This window comes from Mesitornis unicolor, unplaced genomic scaffold, assembly GCF_000695765.1.
Source record: "Mesitornis unicolor isolate BGI_N332 unplaced genomic scaffold, ASM69576v1 scaffold4713, whole genome shotgun sequence".
Taxonomy (NCBI): domain Eukaryota; kingdom Metazoa; phylum Chordata; class Aves; order Mesitornithiformes; family Mesitornithidae; genus Mesitornis; species Mesitornis unicolor.
Window position 1 is genome coordinate 43,900 of NW_010172429.1, and position 16,927 is coordinate 60,826.

The 16,927-nt window shown below is 37.0% G+C and overlaps 1 protein-coding gene across 1 annotated transcript in view; it reads left to right on the plus strand.

The window, feature by feature from the left end:
• The window catches only part of ASPH (aspartate beta-hydroxylase), a 74,644-nt gene that overhangs the window by 35,928 nt on the left and 21,789 nt on the right, over nt 1–16,927 (plus strand). The window contains exons 15-18 of the mRNA XM_010180361.1: nt 6,543–6,631; nt 8,707–8,793; nt 11,914–12,064; nt 13,104–13,240. Of these exons, the coding sequence (XP_010178663.1) occupies nt 6,543–6,631; nt 8,707–8,793; nt 11,914–12,064; nt 13,104–13,240 (464 nt within the window). The remainder of the gene's footprint in view (nt 1–6,542; nt 6,632–8,706; nt 8,794–11,913; nt 12,065–13,103; nt 13,241–16,927) is intronic.

Below are 16,927 nucleotides of genomic sequence, written 5' to 3' on the forward strand. Positions count from 1 at the left end.
ACCTGTTCTCAAGACCTTTCACTAGCACCTCAATGTCTTTCTTACACTGCGATGCCCAAAACTGAACACAGTACTCAAGGTGTAGTGAGTGCTGAGTACAGTGGGATGATTGTCCCACTTCTCTAATCTGCTGGCTATACTATTCCTGATACAGGCCAGGAGGCCGTTGGCCTTCTTGGCCACCTGGGCACTCTGCTGACTCGTGTTCAGCTGGCTGTTGGTTAACACCCCCAGGTCCCTTTCTGCTGGGCAGCTTTCCAGCCACTCTTCCTCAGGCCTGTAGCGTTGCATGGGGTTGTTGTGACCCAAGTGCAGGACTCGGCACTTGACCTTGTTGAAGCTCATACAACTGGCCTCAGCCCATTGATTCAGCCTATCCAGGTCCCTCTGCAGAGCCTTCCTACCCTCAAGCAGATCCACCTAACCTGGTGCCATCTGCATCACATAAGGAGGGTTTTGTTTCAGATTAGGTTTAGAGATGGCACCTCCCATTTGTCTATTTGTAACATGGGAGAGAAATAAGGAGATGTCATTATATAGTTATAACCTCTACATTTATAAAGCCTTCATTTAATACTCAATTTAAAAAACTTATTTGCTAGTGGTAAGCACAACATACAGTCAGTGCAGCAGGATTGTTCTAGTGTAGTTTTCAATTCAAGAACTCGTGACCAGACATCCTCAAGGTGGCTTTGAAGACCATGGTTTATCTTGAATCCTTATGCATTACGAAGTAATTAACTAAAAGTCAGAGTCCTAGCTGCTTTGTTTTGCATGCCAATAGTAGCAGATCCAAGATAGAGGAAGCCACTGGAGATGGCTCCCTTGACCTTATTAATGGAATAGGAATAATAGGAATAAATAAATAAATAATTTAATGACAAGAGCTAAAGCCCACTCATGAGGTGGTTTGTTACATAAGAAGCTGGGTCTTTCTGTCCCCATGTTCTCTCCCCATGCCCTCAGAGAGATTGTGATGTTTTCATCTAGCCATTTCTGATGAAATAGAAACTTTGTAAGAAGACATGTTCAACCGGAAATACGTGTGCTAATACTGTAATATGGACTCATATTCACAGAGGAGGCTACTGTCCCTCTCCATAGACTACAAATCCTACAACATTAGTTTCCAAACGTTAAGACAGTTTAGCCTCTGTGGAAGGCACCCTTCCTACAGGACCTCCAAGTTAGGCCAACCAGAATGACAGTAATCACTACCAATGCACAGGATAGGTCCAAGGTGCCAGCTCCAGTACAGCAGGTAAGCCCACCCTCCCACTCCACCACTTTTCCTAGGCTCTTGAACATAAGAAAGGGAGCACAGGGCTTAGGAAAGGGAGTAATCAGTACTGAGAGCAAAATATGGAGAAAGAGTCAGAAAGAACAGGTGAAAAACTGCCTGAGCTAGTCCTCACTGAGATTTCTTCCTGATGTGTCTGTTGTGTCAGAATAAAATCACAGAATTGTAGGAGATCTGCTCCCAACTTTTTACAAGGCACAGGAGTGAGAGATGATTTGTGTTGTGTAAAAGTGCACACTGGTTTTTAGAGATAAATACTAGTTGTTCTGGCATTTTTAATAGCAGCATGTTGTTATCTCCCACTTAGTTTGCTCAGGAACAAAACTGTACATGTATCTTTTGATCAGAGGCTCAGGGTATGTCAACAATTCACACTGTATGTTGTGCTAAAGGTACCCCATCCTTTAAATTATCTTTTCAGATCAAACAACTAGTTGAAGTCTAGTGTAGTTGAAGTCTAGTTGTCAGTGTAGACAGTATCAGAGACCCACTTAAAAGTAACTTGCCATCTGTTAAAATGCCAAGTGCATGTTGTATCTTTAGAATAAAAAAAGTGTATTAGCCATGAAAGATAATCCAGATTTTTTTTAAATTATGGGGCTTTTGTCCAATTCTGGCTAATGAAGTATTAACTGCTTTAAGATATCAGGCTGATGTCCAACCAGTCATGTCAGCCATGTTCGCTGTTTTAGGAGAATGAGGTTTCCTTAGCCTTGCTGATTGTTTTGATTTTCGGATGAAAATGTGAAATGAAGAGCTGACCATTTGGTTTGGTTTTGTTTGTTTTTGGTTTTTTTTTTCCTTCTGTGGAGGCTAAAGATGATTCATTTACTCCATTACAGAAGTATTATTACTACCTATTTCTGATATAATATTTTTAACAGTTTGTTCTGTATTGCTTTGGACTTATTAAAAAGATTACATTTTTTGCTATATACTAGTCATCACTCTCTTTTTTCCCATATGTTTTTTTTTCCTTGTTACTTCGTGTAATTGGTTCAGATGCACTTATGGCATAAACATAATTCACTTACTTGGCATGTTACACCAATATCGGGCCTTGTGTTCTGCTTAGTTATACAGGACCATTGTTTAGTCTCCAATAGAAAGGGCTAGCATGGAGTCTCTTACAACACTTCATCCTAGCTTGCTGCTTTGATAGTGGAAACTGTTTTCTCTGAGGCAGTCTTCAGCAATCCTAGATAGAAAGGCTATCCTTACATACAAGGCTGTTACTGAAAATCCTCGGTATTCTCCTTGCAAGACCATACTATGATATACAGAAGAATTATTGCCATTTTAATGCTCAACCAGATTTGGACTACAAATCACCGTAGCAGTTGTGTGACCATGCATTACTTCAGCTACATGGTGAAATCTGTAAGTCACTGAAAAGAAATTACATATTTTTTTCCTCTCTGAAAACAGAGAAGTTAAGTTCTTTGTAACATTGAATTAAATATATTGGGTCACATCTGCTAAAAGATTATTACACTAGAAGGAGGCAATGGATAATTTATTAAAATACCCCTGCAGGGAAATAGCAGGCTATCTGGTTAATATAGAGGAATGCTTGATGGTTACACTGAAAGCTCCCTGGTGAATCCTTTAGCATAGGAGTCGGATGGGATATAAAAATGATTGCTCATTATATAATGTTTACTGTGTTATATTGGTGCCTAGCAGCTGAATAATATTTATGTTAACGGCTTCTTTCCAACTTTTCATATTGATCTCCTGCTGGTCTAGAGCTGATATATATTTGTACTGAAAAGGGGAGGATAATACTTTTTTGTAATGGAGAGTGGCAAAAAGGTTCTTCCAACACATCACCAAAGTCAGATATAAGAGGAAAGATGCCTTTAATCTTTGTGCCACAGACTTGTAAGATTTTAATTCACTTTTTCACCTGAGATTTCTGTCCCATCTCCTGGTACACTCAAAGGCACTAGGGAAACACTGACATGCAAGCAGTAAGCGTTTCAGTTACGCTGGATGAGAAAGCTTCTTTCCATTGCCTTGAAGGAACTGCGCTGAATTTAAGAAGGACCAAATGACTGTATGTCTTTCTGTGAATATTGGAAGTTAGAAAACTGGCAAATAGCTGTCCTCTCTTGCTGAATACACAGTTTCTGTGTAACTGGCCAGTCTTAGATAAAGATTTTGATTCATGCTACGGCAGGAACTGACAATTGCACTTCAGTTGTGGTTTACCTAATTTCTTGTATGTGCAGCCTCCTACTGAGAGCGCAGGAACAAACCGAGTGTTTGGTGGTGATGTCCAGCTGGGAGCTCCCAGATTATGTGCCCAGAGGAACTGTGAAATGCCTCAGTTTTCCACCTAAAAACGAATGACAGTTTCATGAAACAGCTGTGAGCTCAACCAACCTAAAAAGTCCTCAAGGTTGCTTGATTGGCTCCTTGGGCTGATGCTTCTGGGTTCATCCACACCTACTGACGAACAAGCCAGGACTTAGAAATAGTGATGGTTTCTTGAAAAACTGAGCTGGCATTGTTTTAGAAAAGAAAGAAAGAAACAAAACTAACAACAACAGCAAAATTTAAAAAAAAAACACAAAACCCAGCAAACTGTTTGCATGTTGCAGATTGTTCTTTTCAGGCCCAGTGACTTTATGTCAGAAACTTCTGACCATACCTGCTAGTGACTGTGAACTCAAGGTCTTGAGTGTGGAGGGATCCTTGCTTTTGTGATAAGAGCTGTTGTTGTGGGTTCTGCTGGATACAAGGGGTATGATCACTTGGAACAGAGCCAGTGCTGTGCTGCTTAGTCATTATCATAATTAACTATAAGAAAATGCAGTGGAGACATCCATTTCCTATGAAATTAATATTTAAGTAAATCATAGCACGTCTGGAGTTGGCCACAGCCTGAAATGCATTTCTATTCTATAATCTATGGGGAATGATCAAAATACAAGTAAATAATCTGTATCATTATATTTTTTAAAAAAGGCAAAGCATCTCTTTGGTCAGTACAGTTTAATGATAACTACATTCCTTAAACGCATTATTGTGTGCTTGAGTATAAATTCTTGATTTCAAGTCATAGGATGCAATGAAACTCTGAAGTGTTTAGGGGACCAAAACCGATACATGAAAGTATGTTATTTGGTGGTTTATCCTGAAAAAGGAGTAAACTCCTGTATGTCAGACAGTTTTTTTCCTTCTTACCTTCTTGGTACCTAATGCCTTGAAAAATTACAGTCATTTCTATTATAAGAAGGATCAACAAGGATATAATAATCCTAATGCACTGCTTCTTTAGTACTTTTCCTCTATAGATCTTAATACATTTTTATATTTAAAGCTTCATAAGACCTTTGTGAAAAATAAATTGAATAAATGGATTGATATCTTCAATCCTGCTTAAATTCTATTCCCCCTTGCCCCTGGAAAGCAATATAAGAACAACTCTTCACTTGTAGAGCTGAATTCAGTGTTGAACATGACAGTACAAGACTTACATGGAAAGAATCAAAGGTTGTCAATGTTTGCTGGATTTTTTTTATCTCGTACAGAAGCAGTTCAGACTCATGAGATCCTTTAATGCTTAGATGGGTTTAGTATTAGTTTAGCATTTTCATAGAATGGTTTGGGTTGGAAGGGACCTTAAAGATCACCCAGTCCGACCCCCCTGCCATGAGCAGGGACACCTCCCACGAGACGAGGTTGCCCAAAGCCCTGTCCAGCCTGGCCTTGAACATTTCCAGGGAGGGGGCATCCACCCTCATCTCCAGACTGAACAACCCCAACTCAGCTTGTCTTCACAGGAGAGGTGCTCCAGCCTTCTAATCATCTTCATGGCCCTCCTCTGGACTTGCTCCAGCAGGTCCACATCCTTCTTATGTTGCAGGCCCCAGAGCTGGACACAGTAACTAAGGTGTTTGTCTTTCTCTGTGGTTTATTGCAGATGAAGTGATTTGTCTGCCTAAAGCTCTGTGCAGGATCAGAGTCTCAGAAAGAAAGAATCATTTAATGAATCATGAGCACAGCTTCCAGTAGCATGTGCTGGCTCTTGTCATCCCTAAACAGTGCACCCAAGGACTTGGGAAGCATAATAAACCATGATTAGTAAAAATACCTTGTAACAGTTACCCAAAATACTTGCAACAGCATTGCAGAAATCTTGTGATGGTAATCTGTATAGTGTTTGAGTTTAACTTTATGCATACCGATTATGACATTCCCTTTTTAAACTTCTACAAGGAAAAGAACGATTTTACTACTTTTCATGCTATCAATGACTTACTGTCCATAGAGGGGAAAAAAACCCATAATGCATAATTAAAGCAAAAATATGTGCTGCTAATTACAGATACAAAACTACTAGTTGTGTATATCAGCCAATATATATTTCCCTTTGTGTCAGGTAAGTTTGTTGGTTTTTTTTTTAATTCAATTGCAAAACCAAAGTTTAGCTGCTGCAAATGTGGAGAAAAGCAGTTATCAGCTGTCGTATCCTTCAGTAGTGTATTTGCATTTTTCTAACATCTAGTATATTTAATGCAGCCAAATAGACATTGTTTAAGAGTGAACTGCTATGAAATAAATAGATATTTAAATTGACACAATCTACTTCAATGTGCTTCAGATGCAATTTACTTTACACAATTTACTTCAAGACCAGTTTGCTACATAGTGCTGCTGCTCTGCTGTCATGTGATAGCTTGCTCAGCTGTGAAAACTTGATCACTTAAAGAGGTCTTGATCAGACATTTTGGTGTTGAACCCATTTTTAGCAAGAAGTTTGACGACACGACTTTTTGAGTCTCTCCTACCCTGACTAACTATGATTTCTATCAACTTTTAAAATGTGTTTTTGATGAAGAAGTAGACGTATGTAGGTACCTTAGAAATTATTAACATGTTCTGGTAATGATATTTTTCATAATACCATATAAATGTGGAAAAATAACAGTTCTCTCTGTTCTTCCACGTCAACTGAACCATTTGGAAAAAAACCTCTTGACTATGAGGTGAAAAATACTTTATCAAAAATTTGACTCAGAGTTATTTTGTTTGAATGACTGAAGATTGCTTTTTCTTAGAAGTTTGTGATTGTAATAAGGAAGAAACCGATTTCTCTTGAGTGTATTTTGAAACTGCCTTATTTGAAAATAATGCACTTTTTCGGTACAGTATTGTCTTTAAAGGTTGCTCCAATCAATTGCTGTGAAATATGAAAGCAGTAATGAACTATGTGTTTTTTAAATCTCTCCAGCTAAAAAGAAGAAGAAGCCAAAGCTCTTGAACAAGTTTGATAAGACCATTAAAGCTGAACTAGATGCTGCAGAAAAATTACGTAAAAAAGTAAGTTTTGAATTTTTCACTCAGGACTGTAAATAGTGGACAAAAATGAATACAATAAAAATTAGCTTAGAATAAGAGAGAATTACTTTTAGATAACTCTTTTGAAATGAACTTCATAAAATTAAATATTGAGTGCATGTTTGCTCTTCAAGTTTCATTTTTGCTAGATAGTTTCTTTAATTTTTTAATAATAATATTTAATATTGAATGTAAGCATTTGTCTGTTCATGTGTGTTTGTTCACCTTTAATCTTGAAAATATGTATCTTAACTGTTGAATACTTATAATCAAAAAGATGCTTCAATTAATCACATGAAATGGAGTTAGTTCAGTCCTATCATGGTTGTCCATTTAAGTACCAAAATCAACTGTTATCAAAGAACTTGGGCAATATAAGCATGTTAATATGGATGTCTCAGTAAGTGTTCATGTGCTTCCTGAGCATCAGTTGCCAATCTTTGTCATGGACATTGTTTGTTAGGATTCTGCCTGTGTCCTGTGAGTCTCTCTGCTGCTGTGCAGCTGCTTACAGCACAAAGTAGTTGTTCCTGCTTCTCACTAGTGGCAGCAGGACCTTAACATCAGTTAATCCATTTTGGTTGTTTGAAATTTAGTAACTTGACTATGAAAAACAGACAAAAAAACCTCTCAACAATAAACAAAACCTCTTCAGTAATCTCTGATAACTTCCAATTTTATTCCTTTATTTAAATGATTCGGAAAACAAGACCATTGCAAAGGTGTCCCTTTACCAAATGCGAGATTAAATAATGAAGCAAGACTATGTGACTGTTAGAAATGAAATGTAAATCTTACAAAAATTCTGATATGCCCCACAGACAGCCCTAGCACTTTGATTTGAGATGTCTGAGCAACAAGATACACCATTTTCAGTACAGTACAATAAAAACCATTTTAATCACTGCAGGTGTAGGATTATTCTTGATTTGCAGAAGGCTGTGCAGATTTAGATTTACATTGCCATCCATGCAGTGCCAAAGATCCTGTGGGTCTGTGATGGGGCAGAAGAGCTACTACTCAGAGAGCACTAGCCTCAGGCTGCCTCAGCTGCTGCTCTTCACTAGGAACCTTATTTATGTGCTAGAATACAAAAATAAAAAGCATTTTCATGCTTCTTGTTATTTAAACAATTGCTTGATCAGAGAAAGGTATAACAGAAACTTTTGATGAGCCTATAAGGTCAGTTGGGTGACTCTTTTTCCTACCTCTGTGTCTTGGTGAGTTGCAGACAATGATGCTTGTCTTGTAGGAAACAGGATAAATTTAGTAACAAACCATGTGTAATATGTGAACATAGCAAGACAGCTGTGTATAATAATCCACTCATGTTTATAGAGCTGGAAGTGTTGGAAATGGCAGCAAGATCTGGTGCCAAATTTTGCTGAGCAGTGCTTAGCTCCTGTTTTAACAGTGCAGCTGGTTCTCAACTCTCATCCTTACTTGCAAGTCAGCATCAATCATGAGAATACCATAGCTACATTCAGACTTTTTATGGGACACAGAAGAGACACAGAGCACGTGTGAGGTGTCCTGAGGGACATGGTTATTAGAACATTTGGAGGAAACAGCCACAGACCTGTGGATAGGTCCATAGTATTTCCCCTAGAAGAACCATAGTTACAATACTGCTGGTCATGCGAGGTATGCAAAGGGGAAATTTCCACATATGTCTAGAACTTCACCTCTGTTTTCTGTTACATTCAGTTTGGCTTTTGTTATAAGCAACAGAATCTTTAAATCTTGATGTAGACAGGTTATTGTAATCTCAGCACTTTTTTCCAGTCAACAGAAGGAAAGCAAGGAAAATAAACCCAAAGCTATTCATTTTAACCATAGGAAGTGGATAACACTGTTTCAGAAATAATTACAACTAATTTCTCTTAAATAAGCTAGCAATCCTAACAAAAATGTGGGTGAAAACTGTTGATTGAGTCTGCATTTTTTTTGGTTTGTTTTTGTTTTTTTTTAGCTGGGGGAAATAATGTGTGATTAGACCATGCATCCTTCAGTGTTTTTATTAGATAGGATTGCTGATAAATACCTCTGCTTTCCAGGGAAAAGTTGAAGAAGCTCTAAGGGCCTTTGAAGCATTAGTGAATCGATATCCACAGAGTCCTCGAGCAAGATACGGGAAAGCACAGGTACTAAAAAAAGCCATAAACGTTAAAAAAGAGAAAATAAATATTTTTTTTTTAAATAGAGTTCTAAATCCCAGTCAGACTTAATTTTTAATTTTATAGATGTTTCTTAAGGAAAAAAAAAAAGGTGATCTGTCATATTGTATCTGTTTCAGTCCTCTATTCTTCCCCAATTACTTTGGGAGCTTTTGTCTAACTTTAGTCTTGTGGAAGTATTGTAAATAACACAAAAATAAGATATATCCTGTAGATCTCATGAGAACTGTCAGATGAACAGTAAGAGATAAATTCCAACTAATGTCCTAGTGTGGGAACAACAGACAGAATTTAGTTGTTACATACTGTTTACTGCAGCTGGTAAATGAGCACATCAGTCAGTTCTGGGCTAAATGCTGCTTTTTGCTTAGTAGTAATAGGGAAGGAAAGAGATTTTGAGGTTTTATAGAGAGAATGTTAAAGGATAAAGAACCCAAATTTGTAGACATGAAAGCTTAATTAGCCTTTTCTGACAAGTGAGTTCTGTTTCAGGTATTCTCGTCCAAAAAAAGAGAAAGCATCGGAAAATAAGCTCTGCATTCGTAATACTTCTGAGCCATGTTGGGGTGTCTCAGAAGAGAATAATCCTCATATTTTCATAAATAGCAGGATAATCCCATTGCACTAGGTGTAATAAAAGACTGCTTGAACTCCTGTTAATCAAGATGAGCAAAGTGAAACCTGCACTGTAGAAGGGAATTGTGTAGTTATACAATTAATGAGTCACTTGGAGTTTTAACCAGTTTTCATTTAGTTAATAACAGTTGTGCTTAAACCAAAGCCACAATTATCCAAAAAACACGAACACTTGATACACAGTGGACCAAATACTTCAGTGCTCTATGCGACAGATAGTCTAATATACCTTCTTACAGGAGACCACTTTGGTTCATTCATGTGATGCACTTAACTCTGTTAAGTTACACTTTTAATATTTACCTTTTTATGAATCTACTCATTATATCTAAGAGAATATGCTTCCTGCCTCCTCAGTAGCTCACTACTTTTAGGGAGTGGAACGGGTCACTGAAGCCAGCTGTGAAGCTTATTCCCATTCAGCATTCCCCCCACAGTGATACAACTTCATATGTACCTTTACAGCAATTTATTCGCAATCTACTACTTCAGTACTGCTTAAAAGGTCCTACACACCAAGACCTGAAGTCATAATTAGCATACACTTTATGGGAGTTTATAAAACCGACTATAAATTAGTATCCATTTTTAGTAGCCTTTGTAGTCTCATACAAGTCTTTTCACTGAATGCTCATATTAACATGACCAAGGACAATTTATTGAATCCTGTATGTGTACGTTGAAGCTGTTTGAAGGACTGGGAAAATCATGGGCTCCACTGACAGATGGATTATTCTTAGCATTTACATTGTAACACCATGTTACTTTGAAATGGGTATTTATACCAACATAATGCATTCAAATTTGCTATCTCTCATCACTAACTAAAGGTAAAACTGCAGAGAAGGGTAAGGGTAAAGGCCAGGAATTCACAAGAGTGTACTTCTCCCTTTCTATGAACCATGAACCAACAGTACAAGCTAATTTTGTAGCTTCAATTTCCCAGAAGAAATGAGCATTCCTTTCTCTGAATCTTTTAATAGCTTTAAAATGCAACTGTTTTTCCAAAAATTCTGCAAAAGTTTTCATAATTAGAAGTGGTTTTCAGAAATATGAGCAATTCCTGATGTGGTTTCTGGAGCTACACTCAGACAACATGAAAAACATTCTACAGAAATCATTAACATCTTTAAGGCTGAAAAGAAGAATAGCTATATATTAAACCTTCTTATTTGATTTATAGCATCTGTACTGCTGAATGTATGCAGATTTTACACTGACAGTTTTTGCCTCTTGCTTATGTATCTTTTACTAATCTTTGCCCTTCAATTCCCTCAAAAAAGGAAAAAGCAGATTTCCTAGTGAATGTACATCAGAAGAATAATTTCTTCAAACTGATTTCTGAAGTTATCTCTGAAACCAACTGATCAACTGACTGAGTAACCATATTGTTTGGTATTTCCCATATTCAGTTTCGAAGTAGCTCAAGAGGAAAAGTAAAGGACAGAAGTGCAAAAAGATTCCAGATATTAACTACTTACTACAACATATGCAGTTAGCACAGCTGAAACTGCTTCTATTAATGTGTGTTTGAAACAACAGTGAATTTAGAAAGACCAATAAGAGCTACTGCACCTGCAGTGCTTTTGAAGCACCTACACCTTGCTCTGCTAACTGACAAAGAACTAATAAAAACTCATAAAAAAAATAAAATAAAAGCTAATAAAAATATGTTTTGGGGAGGAATGTATTAAACACATGAGAATGCGTGCATTTGTATAACCAATTCAAAGTCATGGTTTAAAAATTCAGCATTTGAGGGATAGTCTAATTTTTTTCAGCTGTGGAAACAGGTGAAATCAGTCGTAGCTTCCATTGGCTTTGCTGAAGCAATTTCACAGTAGAGATCTTGTATATCCTTTGGTCTGCTCTTGAACTTGATTAAAAATCTAAGTTCTGAAAGATTTGTAGGGTAGATATTCTGTCAATATATGCAAGACTAAAACCGATTTCTAATTAGTTATCTGAGTGTAAATAAATTTGTCAGAATATATGAAAGAAATACTTGTTGGTGTGTTTTGATCTGTATATTGCTGCTGGTGTGAGGCTTCACAAACTAGATGATCTTTAAGGTCTCTTCCAACCCATACCATTCTATGATTGTATGGTTATTAGAACAGATTGCTTAATTTATTTTCAAAAGCAGAAATTATGACTTCTACAAATATTAACCAAAAGTCTGTGTTAATGCATGTTTTAGGTGCAAATTTGCATGTACTTATGCTTTCAAAAAGTTTGCAGGAAACCAGAATTTACAGTATCTCTAATCTTCCTTACCATGAAGCACAACCAAATAAGTTTTCCATTATTATGTCAAAATTATATAAAGATAATTCTAAAATTATTCACATAATGTAACAATTGCATAGTTTGCCTTTTAAGAAAACAAAGTTATTTTTAAAACTAATGAACTATCATGTGTTCTAATAATGGTTTTGTGATTCTTTCTAGTCTGAAGATGATTTAGCTGAGAAAATGAGAAGTAACGAGATACTGCAGAAAGCTATCAACACCTATGATGAGGTGGTTACTCTGCCAAATGTCCCATCAGATCTGATAAAACTGAGCTTGAAACGAGAAGCTGACAGGCAGCAGTTTCTTGGTAAGATTTGAGGATGGTGTAAAAATTATGGACATTCTGTGAGCCAGCCTGTCAAAAGATGACTAAGGACTTAAAAGCGCCAATTCCATTGACTTTTCATTCCTAATCTCTTCAATGCTTATGAAAAAATATTTTTAAATTCTTAAAATTATTTCTAGGGAACTAGTGTGTGTAGTTGCTTGTATGATAACTGTGCCTGTAGACAACAGTGCACAAGGTGCTGTGAGAAGCTATGATGAAAGGTGATTAAAATAAATACTGACAGAGAAAGGAGAAAATGTTCTTCTTTTTCTACAGAAGCTGAAGGAAATCATGAGGAAATTAATAGCATGCACAGAGTAAACAGACCCAGAATAAGCTTTCAGTAAACATAGAGAAGAAAGTAATTGAACTAAGGGATAACATCTGGAAGTTTAAATCTCAGTTCTGTGATGTACAAGAAGTGCTGATTAGAATATGAGGCACAGTCAACTTTGGTGAAGAAGAGTTTTGGATCCCACGTGTTGGATTTTAATCTCAATTTGTTTTGATGTTTCTCAGGAAGACCTCATCTACGAAGTCAAGGAATGTAATTTAATTTTAAGCATTTAAAGCATGATTAATTTATTAATAGAAATATAGTAGAACTATGGCTTAACACTAAAAATGTGTTTAATCACTTAATCGATTAAGACTAAGTTTACTTTGATAAGTTTACTGAGTTCTGTCAAGCACTTTGTCTTCTGTGTATGAAAGGGCAACCGGAGATTAAATAACGTTGTTACTGTGACAATGTGAAGGAGTCTCCACTAGAGGCTACCATAACACTGCGTGATACTCATTCGCAGTGATTTCCTGAAATATTCCTTCTATGGCTTCAGCCCAACCAAGTAGCTGAATATACTCAAATCTGTACAAGTTTCTCTGAAGTTCTCTGATTTGATCATTGGTCACAGTGAAACACCTGGCTCTGATTTGTGTTTTCTTAGGTGTTGTGTAAGTGCCTCACTACTGTTACTCATATCTGTAGTTGTAATTAAGTCTTGTTCAATTAACTTAGGTCGCATGAGAGGTTCCCTGATTACTCTACAGAAATTAGTTCAGCTGTTTCCCAGTGATACTTCATTCAAGAATGACCTTGGTGTTGGTTACCTATTGATAGGAGATAACAGCAATGCCAGGAAAGTATATGAAGAGGTGAGTTTCCATTTCAGCCAAGGAAAAATATTGGCATTCATATGTTCATTCTAAAGATTCCAGCTTTTAACTTTTTTAGTTATTAAACATTTTGCATGTGAGGTTTTGAAGGGTTAATATAGATATGATTTTTTTCTTGTGCAGTTCCTAATTATCCTCTAATTTTAATTCAGATTTTCTGATTCTGTCACGCTAAATGTTTTTTCCTCACAGACAGAGCAATGCAGATGTTTTTCATATGCTTAATAATATTTAATTTCTTATACATTCTGGTAACCAGTTTTGGAATATATTGACGACACATACAGATGTAATGCATAGTATAAAAAAATGTTTTACCTGCAAGATGTGGAAAGCAGGTGTAAGTCTGTTTCTTTACAGGAACACTGTCTTGAGCCAGCAGATGAAGTCGTTCACTACTCACACAGCTATTTAACCTTTTGGTTCTTTGTGATTTTTGTAGGCAGCCTACATTCTGTTTTTCTTTCATGACGCTTGCAGTGTGAACAGTTGATTGGATTTATATTCCTGTCTTATAGTATGGTTATCAGGCTGGGGAAACTTCACTGCCGGGAAGGGTCACTCTGCCTCTGTGATCCGGAAACCCTGTTAACATCTGGAAACTCTCTGACAGATGTGGAGCTTGACATCACTGGTAGAGCACAGGCTGTCAGCACCTGACTGGAGAGGATCTTGTTGTGTTGGCATGCTTGTTGTAGTGGTGGTTTAGTACAGGTGTAGTACAGTGGTTGGCTGGTTATGTAAACTGAAGACTAGTCAGCATGATTAGTACCAACTCCTGAGAGTAAAGGCCCAGTTTTCCGTCCCTCACATCTAGGAGACTGAGGAGATTCTCATCTCAAAGAGGCGGAGGACATTCAACCAAATGGTTGGAAACAGGAAATGAATAATGTTTGCTTTGCTACTTTGGCAACCTTGTAGGTCCCTCCATAAACCATTTCTGCTCAATAATTTTTAGCCTGCTGTCAAAATTTCTGAGAGTATTTGAAACATCTTTTAAAGATAGAATATGTTAACTGAATCTGCTTTTCAAGCTGCAAGGAACTTGACAAAACAAAAACATACTCATTTTGGGCAAGATTTTCCTTTGCATTTTTTCAGTATTTTGCTGCAAACGATGTAGATGTTAGAATTTTGCTATGTCAGTATCACAGTACTTTTTATAAATTGAAGAAAGTAATGAGTTTGCCATGTAATTACTTTCATGCTGAATTTGATACACTTCAGAGGAAGTGTATACTGCTCTGATTAAGATCAGATATGCAAAATAAGAACTGTTCTGCTTTTGATACATTGTTTTCCATGCTTCCATAGACTTTATCCAGTGTAATTACCCTGTCTTGCAGTTCACTAACCACTGAAACAGAATAGATCACACTGATGTTCTGCTCTTGTAAAAGAGCAACAAATAAATACTTTTTAAAATGAGTTGGGTTTATTCTTTTTAAAAATGATGTGAGTTTTGTCCATATTCTGGCTGTTCCTCTGACTGCATTCCAACACAGGTATGTAATATTTTTTCTTTGTTGGAGTTCAGGATAAATTTACAAGAATTTTAAGGATGGAAATATAGCCAAAGAAACAGGGAGAAGCTCATGTGTACCCACTTTTATTCTTGGTTATACTGACGGCTTCTTACATGATTTTGGGCAGATTTCTTAGGGGCCATATGGTCTCCTCTTGAGTGCTTCACTCAGCTGTTGCAATGCATATTTAGAAAGTGATTGACATATGGTTTGGAGCTTCTACCATAGGGGCCCAGGCTCAGTGCATAGTTAGTAAAGAGAGGGGCAAACTGAAGAGCGGCTCTGGGGGCCTCCAGGAGACATCTTACTTTCCCTATGATTTTTTCAAAAACCTGGGAAACTTCTATGTGATTATCTCCTTCTTGTCACTAGTGTAGTTGATTCTCTCAAATTAGTTATTTGATAGAAAAATGTAGGATAGCGCAGACAAGAGCATGCACTCCATGATGCACAGTAGTCACTTCCTATATTTATGAATCATAGAATGTATTGGGTTGGAAGGGACCTTTAAAGATCATCCAGTCCAATCCCACTGCAGTAAGCAGGGACAATGTTACTAGATCAAGTTGCTCAGAGGCCCATCAAGTCTGACCTTCAGTATCTCCAGGGATGAGGCCTCCACCACCTCTCTGGGCAACCTGTTCCAGTGATCTACCGCCCTTATATTGAAAAATTTTTTCCTAATATCCAACCTAAATCTACCCTTTTCTAGTTTAAAACCATTACCCCTCATCCAGTCGCTACATGCCCTAGCGAGCAGCTCTTCCCCAGATTACTTACAGGCACACATGTCCTCCTTTGCTTCCTGCTTCAACATTTTTATCATAATTCAGTGTTATCAGTCTGTTTTAGGCATGGACTGAGTATGTGCAACCAGCTGGACCCTTCTGAGGTCTCCTACACTGGGATTACAGGATACACCACTTCAGACCAGACTTACTGTAGCTGGCCTCATCTCCAAGGAACTGAATAGATGCAAGGAACCCTAGTGAATGAAAAATTTCTGCTTTATATTTAATATCCAGTTTACTTATTTTCCATTCTATTCTTATGTTCCATTCCAAATTTGTTATGTCTTAGCATCTGTTGAAGTGTTATATTCACATTTTTATTTCAGAAGTCTTAAATATGAATGATATGTTGCTTCTTTTAGCTACAGAACTGATAGGTATAAACACTGAACTTCAGATCAAGAGTTTTGTACTTACAGCTGTAGTGTGGTACAGTCTAACTGACACAAAATACACTTTTCTAATATGCATTTACCAGACTTTGTGCTGAACTACAAATGGAAAATGGTGTGCAACAGGAGAGCATTTCAGTTTTACCTCTAATATTAAAGCATTTTCTTTTAAACATTACACTTAGGAACACAGATACATAACATTCTAAATAGCCCTAGTAGATTTTAGAGCTATTTTTGTTTTCAAAGGAAACATAATGTTAAAAGTAGTCCTAATAGAACTTAGAGCTCTTTTAGTTTTCAAAGATCTACATATGATGATAAAATACAGATGAAGAGAACTTTATGAGACCAGTTACTCTGCTGATAGCGCTTTTTGTGCCTGCCATGCTGAGGCATGTCTGCATGGTTCAATGCAGCATCATACAGACATGCACAAGCCAGCTCTGATTGAGCTGTCTCAGGTACCAAAAGCAGAATATCCACATGAACACAGTATTCTGCCCTGACTAATTAGCCACTGATAGCCCCAGAGGTTAATTTCTGTATTCATGATTAATATTTAATGGGCTATGAGCAGTTTAGTAAAACTTATTTCTAAACATAATTAATATTGCATGCAGCAACAGCAACAGAGTAATACAATTTACATTAAATACTTCCAGTGTAATTTCTGCTGATTGTATCTCTTCGCTTCTCTTTAGGGGCTCTGAATGTAGATCATGCCTTAATGCAACTCGGCATAGTTTAAATGAACCATAATACAGAAAATTCTATTCTGTCTTAATTAATCAGATAGCTTTATCCTATAGTTGAAGGAACTGTAACAAAATTATATGGCTAATAAATATTTCTGTCAGTCATTTTGTTTTACCCTGCAGGTACAGATTCCTGGACCAAAATGACTATACGCAGAATGATGTAGTCAAAAGACATAAGATGCATAAGTTGATAGTG